The 13032-nt window shown below is 40.9% G+C and overlaps 1 protein-coding gene across 1 annotated transcript; it reads right to left on the bottom strand.

Moving 5' to 3' along the window:
• Positions 1 to 1083: 1083 nt before the first annotated feature.
• adat1 (adenosine deaminase tRNA specific 1) lies at positions 1084 to 8669 on the bottom strand. Its single transcript, XM_053319346.1, has 9 exons — positions 8436 to 8669; positions 7935 to 8003; positions 7653 to 7707; positions 7359 to 7489; positions 6412 to 7048; positions 4783 to 4928; positions 3603 to 3702; positions 3396 to 3482; positions 1084 to 1225 (listed from the first exon to the last, which is right to left on the bottom strand). The coding sequence occupies exons 1-9, from the start codon at positions 8617 to 8619 to the stop codon at positions 1096 to 1098; spliced, it is 1539 nt and encodes a 512-aa protein (XP_053175321.1). The 5' UTR covers positions 8620 to 8669; the 3' UTR covers positions 1084 to 1095.
• Between the last annotated feature and the right edge of the window lie 4363 nt (positions 8670 to 13032).

Here is a 13032-nt window from a genome sequence, read left to right as displayed (position 1 = left end):
TTTTTCTCTCAGTTTTCCAAATACTCCCACAGAGGATTTAACACTACTGTTTCTGACTACAGCTGGTGTGATGGTGCCAGGGATGGCCCCGTTGGTTTCATACTCCCTGCAGAATGAATCCCAACGATTGTAATGATCTACTGACCTTTGCTCAAGAGTAACAGAATCTCTAAATCTCTTACATATAGGAGTCTACTGCAGAGGAATGAGAATGACATTAAATTATGCAATGTGAGACATCCTGGTCATAACCTGCAGCTTGCTGTTCAGTATTAGCAGAGCTGAGTCAAGCCGTTACTCGTCGGTGGAATCTGCTGAGCCGAAGCAATCACACAACAGCTCCTCAGTCCCTCCACTGATGTGGTGTCTGCTGTTAAATGAAGGACCTGACTGTTGTACAGAAGTATGCGGGCTAATATGCTATGCTATAAGTATGCTTAATGAGAGAATCAGTGTCCTGCAGGACTGGAGTCTATTCTAACATGGACTGGGAAAGTCTTGGTCAGGTATCACAGGATGAATGCAGATATTAACCTGATCTTTACTGGATTTATCAGTGCTACATCGCCCTGATAGTCATGTTTAGACAGTGAGAGGAAGCCACTGCAAACACACTCTAACCCAGGGCCTACTTTCCACTTCTAGCCTGATGCATCCAGCTGTGTTTCCAAGCAGCTGCAGTCATGATAAGTTATACTTAGTGCAAAGAAAAAACAAACAAAAAACATCACCCTCTTTGAACAGTATGGATGCATGAGGGTGACATCCGGCTATGGAGAGACAAATACAGCCAAACAATATTTATTCAAGCTTCACTCACCAGCTGATCTAACATACCTTACAAATAAACACTAGATAACAGTTAATTTCCTTTTATTAAAAACTGTAACATGACAAACATGATTCGGTTTATTTCTCATTCACCAACATGCCTGTTGCTGCCATCTTGAGAGTTTGAGATGTGAGTTCCACCCTGACCAGAAACAACACTTGCAGACCAGACTCGTGACCTACGAGTTCCTGCTATAACAAAGCTGGTTTTTCATAGACCTTGACGAAGACACTCGAGCTGCAGTGCTGATAGGTGGTGGCGGGTCAGTGAAAGAGCAGGAGGTCTCTGTCGCTGCGTGGCCACAGGGGGAAGGCCTGGCTGCGTAGCTGCTGCCAGGCTTGCTGGTAGGACTGGGATGCCTGCTTGTAGCTCCAGTAGGTCTGCAGTTCAGTCCTGTACAGACACATACAATATAATACTCATTTATCATCCATCTGCTGCTATCAATTTACAAGTTAAATGAGCTCGAAGCATTAAACACTTTAAAATGATGAAGCTATAAAGTGAGGTATTGTTCACGTGTATTTGTGCTGGGAGATCCTCCTGCCAACATCTTTTATTCTTTTATTATTGATACAAACAGGCCAGCTGTTGTGTTCATTGAAGACTTTGTCCCGAGTTGGAATAGCAACCAACCTATCAGAGCTTTCTAGGTCAGATTAAGAATCGGGGTGTCCTCTTTCCTTGCCAGTCAGAAATATGGTCACAAAAGTTGCAACAAGCCCGACACGGCTGTGGGGATTCTTTGATCAAAGTGACAAGTGTTAATGTTTCCTAGCAACTGCAACCTCGTGACCACATCTACCCCCCCCCCCCCCCTCCCCAACGAAATAATGGCAACTCAGTCTGAACATCAAGCACATATCCCTACACTATTCATTTAAGCAATGTTTATACCTCAAACCTTCAACAATAATACATCAATTTGTTTTTGTTTTTTGTATTCAACTTATTTCATTTCATGTTATTTTATCTGTGCTATTGTAATGTCTGGATGTTACTGTTTTCATTAAATAACACATGCTACATATTGGTATATGTATATGTCAATAATGCTGAATTGCGGTTTCTGTCCATTTATTTATATGGAAACATTTTTTGTCATGTTTTCACTGATTACTGTAACTTGATTTATTATATGTAATAAGGTGAATCTGGCAAGAAAAAAAATACACAAACATCTTCAAATAAGCAGCAATGAAAGCAGCCTGTTGATTCTGAGTCACAGTCATCAGCTTCATATTACGAACTAAAACTCAAATTATTTGCAGGAATGCCCTGATCACATTCACACAGTTGCACATATTCACACCTGGAAGCTTACCAATACAACCACAGTCTGGTTGGTCGGCCACTGGAGCAGGTGGGGTAAAGGCCCTTAATCAAGGGCACCTCAGTGGTGGTAATGAGGGACCCAGATTCATCCTGCTTGTCTGGGGAATTCAACCAGCAACTCTCCGGTCATAAACTCACTTCTCTAACCTTTAGGCCACCACTTCTCTGGACATGCAACTTCTGTGAATTTCCTCCAGAAATATCTTCAGAGTCAATTTCAATGTTGCTTTTAAGTCATTTCTTTATTGAATTCAAAACACATATTTTAATTCCTACTTTGTTTTGTAGTAATTGAAATTGTTTGTTTGCAACCTTTGAATTTGTTTCTTGTTTTTGACATGTAAAACACTTTAAGTCAAATCCTATGTATGAAATTTGTTGTAGAATCATTATTAATAAGGAGGAAAGTATATCTAGCTTAAAGTCTCCTGTAAGAGAATTATAATCTATTGTAATAATTGTATCTCAAACCCCAACCAGGGTGCTTGAGCAGTGGTGTGAGGAACAAAAACACTGTGCAGGTAAACACATCCACTGACTCACTTACTGAAAGTATTAGTTTGGGTCTAATGTTGTAGACCACTTTATTAAACAAAATACAAAACTATTAATCCAGACAAATGGACACTCCCTGACACCCTGATACCATCTCTCCTCACCAGACATACCACTGCAGGACTAGAAACATGTTATTGTATGCTGGAGCTATGTATGAGAGTGTGTGTTGTTCCATGTGTGTGAGGCGGGACTGAGCTTGGATCAGGTTATCTGCTGGAGAGCTGACGAACAGAGGGACCAGTGTTCTCTCTTTGGAGAGGATTCACAGCCATCAACACACACATGCACACACAGGAACGCACGCACGCACACACACACACACACACACACACACATTTTGTTGTTGTGTAACCACAGCAAGCTATGCAGCACTCTAAACCCTGTGTAAAGAAACACCTGGGACAATATGAATTCAAACTCCAAACAATAGACATAAATCATGAGTTGTAAACAAAAGCATAAGCAGGTCACATAGTAACATCAGTACTGACAGATTGATAAAGCACCTCCGTGTGTTCACTGGTCTTATAACCACACGACATGCTTCAGCACCAGATGGGAGTTTACCCAAGAGGACAAACTGATAAAAGCCAAATCTTCACTGGTTTTTTGGGGGGGGCTGTTCAAAATTATAAGATGATCATGAAAGAAAGAGCCTATTGTTTGTTACCTGAGTGAGTCAGGGATTGCTGAGGGGTCAGTGGCTGATACCAGAGACCGGAATGAATGGAAAAGCTCCAGTTTGCATAGCAGAGACCTGAAAACACACAAATATGACACAAGAATCCCCGAAAATATGATCTGAATGGCTAAATGATACCTGATAATAAAATGCTGTGTCATAGTCATTTGTGATCACTTTGTGTTGTTTGTCTACCTGGCTTTATCTGTGCCCAGGGCCTTCTTGGTGACTCCGTGTTTGTAGCCATTGGCAGTGACATCTAGTGGCTGCTCGGCCACATTACACCAGCTGATGGCTGAAACACATTATAGAGAGACTAAACAAAACACTCTAAAAACACACCTAAAATACGTGTCCTTAGAAGAAAGGTACTCACATCAAATAGAACTGGAAAAACACAGGTATTACTAATAACATTAACAATGACTTTGTCCCATTTAGCTGTCCCAGGAAGTCATGTGCTTTACCTGGTACATTAGGACATGATTGTCTGCTGGCAAAAAAAAGTCTACTAGTGTTGACAGGAGGAGACTTCCCAACTTCTATGAAGCATTGAACAGTGCAGGACTTTTCAAGGACACGTTCACAATTGTTCCAGTCTGTTTTAAAACAACAGTCAGGAGCCCAAAGGAAAGGAACCCTGGCTGTAGCTCTAAGGCACACTTGAAAAATTTTGAATCACTCCTTTACAGTGAAACATGACATTTGGATTTTTTTTTCCACGATAAAAAACTTCCAGTGTTTATTCCGAGGGAGAAAGAAAGAGACATGTAACACATTAATTTCTACCAGAACTGGACAGCAAACAAACTGCTGGGTGCAGATGCTGACGCAGCAGCACTGACATTTGGATTTTATGACATTCAGGAGGGTTTTTATTAATTTATTGTAAAATGGCAGCAATCCATATGCTTGTTACACACAAGTTTTACTGTTAGAGCTTTTGGAGCGCACATTACATGTGCGCTCCAAAAGCTTGTCTGCTTGTTTTGTCATTTTGTGGAGTTGTTGAGAGAATGCGTGTATTAATATTTGGGTTATTGATACTTTCAGTGTTCACTTGGTTTCTTGTTCGGTTGAACTTGGTGTGGTTGCTCTGTCAGTCCTGCTTGTTAGGAGCTTGAAATCTTGCTCAAACCTATAATTCATGGTCATAGGATTCCTCTGTCACTTGCGTATGTTACGTGTGTGCTGCCAAATCAACCTACCTCATGTGGCAGTGTTATTCCTTCTCTGGATTTTATTAGTATCTAACTGAAACTCTCATATTGCTCTAGGCTTACAGGTGTTCACATAACATGAAGACAGCATTAGTGTTCCTCTCTGCTCATACAGGCCAACACGTGTCTCTGTGTGTGACCAGTGACCATCTTACCTGCCCCACAGGGGGAGACACGTCCCTGTCCGGCCTGGTGTCGGAGGTCAGTCTGGGCTTGGCTGAACTGGAACTCCAAGCTGGACTGGAGCAGGACTGGCGGACACACCGAGAAACCAGCAGGGAGGTCTGAAACATGGGAGTACCTGGGGAGTACAGGAGGACTGAATTCAAGAAAGTCTGATCTGATTCTAGAAATACCTCCAAAGTACTCAAACACTGTTCAAAAACACACAGCACATCTTTACTATCACTAAGTATCTCTTCCAAACTGCTATATGGTTCCACCAGCTTCTCAGCTTTTACTCCTAATGAATTTTAATGTTCCTTCATGTCTACTGGATGTATGAATAGTGGAAGTTGGTTATCTGTGACCACTGGTTGTTATATGGAAGGTAACACTGAACTAACATGATACAGCTCTTTTCTCATAGTTCAATTGTTACTAATTCTGAAAGTTCCAACTGTCTGCACTCTAAAAATAAACTGTTGAACAATGACTTGCTTTATGTACTGAGAGCCTGAGACTGTTTGTTGTTGGACCCAAATAGAGGTAAGATCGGGCCTAAAAAATCCAGCCCGACCCGACCCGGGCCCGAGGGTATTAAAGCCCGACCCGGCCCGAGCCCGATCAATTAACTTGATTTGCAGGCCCGAGCCCGAAAAAACCCGAAATGTTATATTTTGCGTCAGTCAGAGCCGGACAGAGCACTGCTCCGGGAAAAGGGACTGGTTGCGATTTGTGTGATCCCATTTGTGACGATGCCTGTGCATAATGATAACACATTAAAGCCTTTAAAGTCTTCTGTAACGAATCCTCCCAGTTTAACAAGACTGTAAGATGCATATTCTCTGACAAGGAGAGGAACAGCAGCAGCAGCAGCAGGTCTCTGGGGTAAAGCCTCCAGAGCGCAGCAGGTTCACTATAGTTTTCGTTACTAAAGGTGGAAACAAACAGACTTTAAAAATCCTCCGCTGGAGACGCACGGATGAGTCCATTCATACATGTTTCTGGACCAGCTGCTGTTTGAGAAGTCAGACCTGCTGAGGTAGGTGGTCCAGGGCGGTCATCTCGGTGTAAAGTGCGTATTGTGCGGGAGTTCAGTCTCGGGTCTTGTCCTCTTGAACATCTGGCATTGGTATCCCGAGCCGTGTATTTGGTTATTACAGACTTGTTTAGTAGTTAAATAGCAATTACCGTACAGCGCCTTCTCTGTTTTATCCAAATTATTTATTTTATTATATTTTATAAGTATTCCTTAGTTTAATATCCATACATCGTTTTAATATACATAATACATAAATATATATATATATATTTTTTTTTAAAGTTGGCGAGAGAGAAGCCCGACCCGACCCGACCCGAACGTAAGCATTGATATTTTGGGCCCGACCCGACCCGAAAGTCGGGCCGGGTCGGGCTCGGACTCGGGCTCGGGCTTAAGATCTTACCTCTAGACCCAAACCATGGAAATGACTGAATAAGTCATTATTGTTATTTTATACACAAACTGTAAAATTTACAAGTGCAATTATCTTGTAAATGCAGATTACACTAAAAACTCAATAAAAAGAGAAGAATAAATGAATAAATGAATGATAAGCTAACTGATGGTTGCACCTCCTCACCTTGTAACCAAAGCTCTCTGCATGACCTCATGGCTGTAAGGGCACTTCCCCACAACCACGGTGCTGAAGTACAGCGCCTCCTGCAGGTAGTGGGACAGTAGTGCGCCCTGGAAGCCCAACACCCCCCAGCGAGCCAGCTTGTCACTGCAAGACAGGGACAGAGTGGGCTCTCCTCGCCCAGGCTTCACCCGGAGCACCCCTGTACTATGGTACCCCACCCCAGGGTGCAGAGGGTCAGCTGGTCCACCAGAGACACATTTGGCCCCTGTTCTGTGAATGTCTGGGACCTGCAGATTCAGTCCAGTGCTGTCAATATGACTCAACTCTGAGGGGTCTCTGGCTGAAGCTTGTGAGAGCGTTTCCACAGGACTCTGTGATGGATCCTCACATGTGGCTGAAATTGTAGCCATGGTTACAGACTGTGATGTGCTTGAGTCTCGCCTGTCCTCTAGCGTTGTCTCTTCAGTCTCCTGCTCCTCCAGACAGAGCAGCTTAGTCTTCTGCTTTTTATTAAACTCTCCTGCTTTCCTTTTCAAGGCTCCTCCTCCGTCAATTCCTTTATGGCTCTTCACAGATGTGACAGCAGCACATGGCTGAGCCTCGCTGTCAGTCATGGGGATGATGGAGGCATCGCCACCTAGTAAAAACACAGGACAGAAGAATGATTATAGCTTGCTGGACAAACAACTGGTACAGTAGCTTTCTGTGTGCATAAGGCATGAGTCCAGATGCGGCTTTGTGAGAGCTGATAGTGAGATATTTTTAATAAAGCTGCCTTACAAGAATAAAACAAGATTTGGATTCAGGCAGAAACCTCAAACTCTAAAAAACAAAAAACAGATGCTAGAAAGAAAAAAATCAGTTTCTGGTGGTTATTTAAACTGTGAGTCATTTCCCTTTTGACTGCACACAGCCAGTCAGGTTACACAGAAGCATACTAGACTCACATGGAGTATGACTGGTGAAGAAGAGGAAAGAAACTTCTGGCCGAAGCCTCCATTTCCCTCGCTCATCTGTCTGACAAAACACAGAGCTATGACCCCCGCTCACAGCTCTGTGCAGCTCCTGGATCAGGTACCTGTAAACGAACACACACACACACACACATACACATACACACACACACACACACACACACACACACACACACACAATACTTAGGTGTTTGAAGCACTGGAGCACTGGATCTACAGGTACACTGGAATGATTTTGGTGTTTAGTATATGTACACAGATACACACCTGATACATCCCCTCCTGGCAATGATCTCTGCGTGGCTGTCATTGAGGACATCACCTACAAGGAACAGATAATCCAGTAAAATCTCTTCCTTGTTTAAACTCCAGCAGCACATTATGTGATTCTCAAACTGGACTTTTAAACACGACCACGGATGTAAATCAACCTACAGTCTGCACCACAGTCACACTACTGAAATACAAAGAAACTATATGTGTGTGAGACAGAGACACTGATTATTCTCCACATAAAGAGGAGCAAGAGTGGAGATCAATACCACACACCATTGGGACTCATAGCTGTCCTTCCGATACATTTGGTCCCAGTTCCCAGTGAGACGACTTCCTTTTCAACTGTGGAAGAGAAAACATCATTTAATCACATAGTACATCTTTAACATGTGTCATCCCATTCTACACATTTTCATATCCTGTTTTTAGTATTTTGTGTTCAAAGTTGTTATGCTGCGTTTAGCTGCACCTTTAAATAGTCACGTGTGCAGATAGATACACATTCATTTTTCATAACATTCAATGTATGTCATTGATTGATGCTGTTGGTTTAGAGACGCTTACTAAAATCAAGTGTTACTTTTTGTTATTAACAGTGATATAGTATTGTTTGCTCATTTAAATAAAAACTCAACGCTGCAGCAGGTCTGGTGGAAATTAAGACGTTAATAAATGGATTAAGTTTAGAAAAAAGCTGCTTTTTCTTTCCACTTATGGAACACTGTTTACTCAAAGAGGACATTAAATATGTTGTATATCCTTCCGCTGTCTAACCTGTGTCAGAGTTAGCACACCGGGTGACTTTGAGTACAGCTGCCAGCAGGGTCCACTCTCTGCCCGGCTCAGGCTTCCCTCTTCGGGGAAGCGCGTTGAAACGCTCGTAGCACAAATGCGCGACTTCATCCGCGGTCACCATGTCACACAGGACGCGGGACGGTGCGTGCAGGCTGGCGGGCATTACAGCTGTGCTTCAATGTAACACATAATAGTGTAATCTGTCTTCTTCACGTTCACGAGGTGACTGCTTAGAGGCATCTGGAGAAATGATGAAGTCACTTCCGGAATGGAGATTCGTTTGTACTTTCACAATAAAAGACCGGTCCTTACTGAGCAGTTTGTACGCAGTACTGTATGTAGTACTATATACAATACTGTAAAGGACTGTATGTAATACTGTATATAGTACTGTATCTACTGTACTGTATAAAACATTATACTGTATGCATACTGTATAAATGGCAACAACAGAGGATATTGTGAGACAGGTCATAAGCTGTTGTAAACTGCACTGTGGGAATATTAATATGTCACTGTAATAAATTTTCATATTTTTTCAGGCAAGGAAGTAACTTTGTGAAGTTTCTCAGATATTTGATGTGAGGAGCTGCTGGCCCGGTGCAAGCTGGTCATCTTAGCTGCCAGCAACCTCACTGCTGAGATGACCGGATGGTTCATGTCTGTCATCATCTTGGGGCAGAGTCAGACTGACCATTGCACAAGAGAAATCCTGTGGGCCGGTTGCTACATGAGCAGCCCATTATAGAATAACAGGAGACTCTTGTGTCTTTTCCGCCCTTGAGGTTACCGAATATTTAACCTCTTGTTTAGACAGGCTTTTACTTTATTTGAAAAAATAAGCCACACAAGGTAAAAAGGAGGTAATGTCCATGTCTCTAACAGAAGGAAGTTTTAACATTTTGGATTTTTCCTCATTCAACCATATCATCTAAATTAACTGGATCAAAAGACTTCTGAAATTTCCAGATGTCATGTGTAATATCATCCCAAACTTTCTGTTTAAAAATGTGTGTGGTCTTAATTTTTTATGAGTTTTCTTTTATGTGTCTTCATGCTGTCATTAAACTCTCCAACTTTCATAGGCTAGCTCTCATGTACTGGTCCCCTCTTTATAAGCACAACTACACTAATCACAAATGTTTTGAGGTATAATGTCAATATCAGGTACAGAAACAAATATTATTTTTTAAAGATTGGTTTAACAACATTTTGCTTGTAAAACAGCTATTTAACTGTGAAGGCTTTCTGTACTCATGTATTGGTTTTTATACAGTGATTAAGTGTTGCTGTCTCTCAAAGTGAGCATAGTGTTGTAATTAATGCAAGGTCAACTGGCATTAAATAGGATTAGGGTTAGGGTTATATAATGTTATATAATGCATATAATGTTATTTATCATATTATCACATATTCCTAACAGAGAAGACAAATACTATTTTTATTATATGGTGGAAACACTGGAACATTATTTAGTTAGTAACATTAGTTATTGAGTGACTACATGTGACAGTGTTTTGGGCTCATTTTCAGTTGGATCTTAAAATATATTTTGGTTCAGTAATTTTACTTAAAGAACATGATTTATTACTAATATTCAATAATCCTAATTTCTCCAGCAATGAACAATATGTCATTATTTTGTTCATTATTTTAGCCCAATTTTACATTAAAAAAAATTACATTCTTAAAGAAGTTACCATCTTATGCCACGTTTAAACAATCTAAGCATATAGCTTCAAACTTTTCATACAGAGTCCAGCAGCCATATACTAGATTTTGACCCAGTCTTGCTAAAAATCTATCCTGACTCGCGGTTGGAAACAGGAAACGAACAGTGGTCTGCTGTGGTGTAGTCCACTGTTGGTTTAATGCCTCCATCCAGCCCTCCTCCACTGGATGTGGAAAATTGTTGGCATGTGTACTGTACCTCTGTCAGCCTGCAGCAACTGATGAAATAGCGCCAACAAAAGTAAAAGTATTTTTTATTTATTAATTTGATTATATCCTCTTATAACACCAACTGGCAAACTATGAATTTCATTTACAATCCACATTACTGTCTTTGAGTGAGCTACGTTTCACAGGATGTAGTACTGTCTGAATTATTTTGGTTGTAGTACTGTGGTGTAGTTGGGGTGGCTGTGGCTCAGGAGGTAGAGCGGGTCGTCCACTATACTATAACTTATACTTTGTTACAGTAAATTCCACCATCTGTATTAGTAGTCACATGGATGGTAGTAGTAATTGCAGTACTATCAATAGTAATATTATATGGAGTATTGGTGATGGTGGCTATAACAAACACTTTCACCTGTAAGATGTTAACTAGCATGTGGATCTATTCAGCTGTGCATGCGTCTTTACATTGTGAAATATGTTGACCTCTTGAGTCAAATTATACTAAATAGAAATAAGTAAGAAAATAATATTTGTTAAAATTGTATGACCACATCATTTTAGGGCATGATGTGACTAAATGTTCACCTCAGGTCATGTGTTGCTTGTTTTCACCTGCTTGATGTGCACTACCAAACATGCAGGTCTGTTGATACTATTGGTTAAATCTGTTGCACAGTTTAGCACTGAAACACTGAAGCGCTGCTGTTTGGCTGCTGTGATATCCATTATGACAACACTGAGCCTCTTTGTGCTCACTGGATATATCTCTTACACAAAAGTTGGAAACTGATTTTACTCCAAACTGTTGTCATTTCTTCGTTAAACAAACTGAGGCCACATTGGTCAGAGATGCAGTCTTCATATGTCAGAGATTCAGGTGGAGGGACCACTTTGTCTCTCTGTACTCTACTCTCTGTACTTCACGATCCCGCTGGATTCTGCCTACTGTATTTTACAAACTCCACAGTCAGTAGGGAAATAAAAAAGAATAGTGCAAATAATTAAAATAAAAAAAATCAATATACACAGAAATCAAAGATCAAATTCAACATTGATGCTGCAGGGTGCAGGTCCTCCTGCAGGTCTTACCTCTCTCTCCCTACTGTGCTTAGAACTTCAACCTTCTCTATTCTAATATATCTTAAAGATGATGTTAGATGTGAAAACTGTAACATTCACACACTGGAAGCACTTTGTACATGCTCAGACTTCTGGGTTCTTCAGTCACTGCTTTGCTCAGTTGTGTTCAGAGACTGTGACGAGTGACACCGCTGTTGTGCCTGCAGCTGCTACAGTAACTGCACATCTGTATCTTCAATGATCGTGATCCTGCCGGCCAAACCACAAAATGTGCCCCGATGTCTGGAAAATCCTGCTGGTTCTGGCACAGCTATATCTGCATTCACAATCCTTTCTTTTTTCATCATTTCTAACTAGTATGACTGAGTAGATTATAGCACTAAACCAGTGATTGAATGTTTAAAGACCATGGAGTAACATCAGTCCTTAATCAGTTTGTATTTCAAATCATTATTGTCCATGCTGATTATGTGTTGCAGCAGACAGAGATGTAAAAGCTGTCATTCATTCATGTAGGCTACTGTGCAAGAGTCAAACTTCTCATACAACCTCAATGCAGATTGGAACATGAATGAACAGTGATCAAGGAGCAAATGTTCAGTGATGTTGAGAATTTTAAGCAAATGTTGGTGAAATGGCATCATGTAAAGGTTTGGTGATAAGAGTTTTTTATGTAGGGATGTGAGATCTCTATATAAATGTGATACTATATGGGGAGTTTTAATGAAAGTGTTGTGGATGACTGAGTGTGGATCATTTGTGACAGATATGTGATATCATACTGCTCATATCTACATTTGTTCTCAATGAAAAACACAACATTCCTAACTCTGATTTCATTGAGTCATGGGCTCTCACCAAACCACTGACCTCAGCTTCAGTTAGGGTTTTGATGTCATTATTAACTGAAGCAGGATTTCGCCCACTGTTAGTGCATGTATACAGTCAAATATTTGAATGTTATTTATGTATGGTGTGTGGTGGGACACGAGTGGAATGGTTTGATTTATCACAGGTGATGTATGTTATAATTTAAAAATGAAGAAGCAGAATCTAAAGTGAACTCCATCATTGCAGGTGGACTCCAACTCCACTACTGTCACCCACAGCTGGGTCTCCATCACCAGCCGCATCTGGACTGCTCTACTCTGCACCAAGGTTGATCCACTCCTTCTTTCTTCTTGGCCCTGATTGGTCAGAAGGAGGAAATAATGCTGGAGGTTGGCTGGAGCTGTAAAGGACGACTGACACAGGATTTGCATGTGTGATATTGAGCTATGCAAATAAACACCACTTGAAATATTTTTGTTGACTTTTAAAAAAATATTGAAAAAAAATCACTTCTATCATAATATTGTATTCATTTATTCTATATACAGAGAAGCCAAAAGGTAATTGTTCCTCTACTGTGCTGTGCAAAAGTTATAGGCACTAAAAGTAAAGTGAGGATGCTTTCAAAAATAATGCTATGAATTAGTACACCAGCACTGTTCTGTTCTGTGGATTTTGGTGTACAAATATGCAGCAGTCCTCCCCAAAACCTGGAAACACACGCTGTTGTGAATTTCCCCTTTCACAGTAAAAGTAGCACTAC

This window comes from Scomber japonicus, chromosome 5 (assembly GCF_027409825.1).
Source record: "Scomber japonicus isolate fScoJap1 chromosome 5, fScoJap1.pri, whole genome shotgun sequence".
In the NCBI taxonomy this organism is placed as follows: Eukaryota; Metazoa; Chordata; class Actinopteri; order Scombriformes; family Scombridae; genus Scomber; species Scomber japonicus.
The sequence above is the reverse complement of the archived record's forward strand: the minus strand, read 5'-3'. Positions and strand labels throughout refer to the sequence as shown.

Excerpts from the sequence above, each read along its gene's own strand:
- adat1 (XM_053319346.1), bottom strand. The coding sequence starts at position 8,619 with ATGCCCGCCAGCCTGCACGCACCGTCCCGCGTCCTGTGTGACATGGTG. Across the intron at positions 4,929-6,411 it reads CAGAGAGCTTTGGTTACAAG|GTACTCCCATGTTTCAGACC; the intron begins GTGAGGAGGTGC and ends TGTACTCCCCAG. Across the intron at positions 3,483-3,602 it reads CTGGGCACAGATAAAGCCAG|GTCTCTGCTATGCAAACTGG; the intron begins GTAGACAAACAA and ends GTGTGTTTTCAG.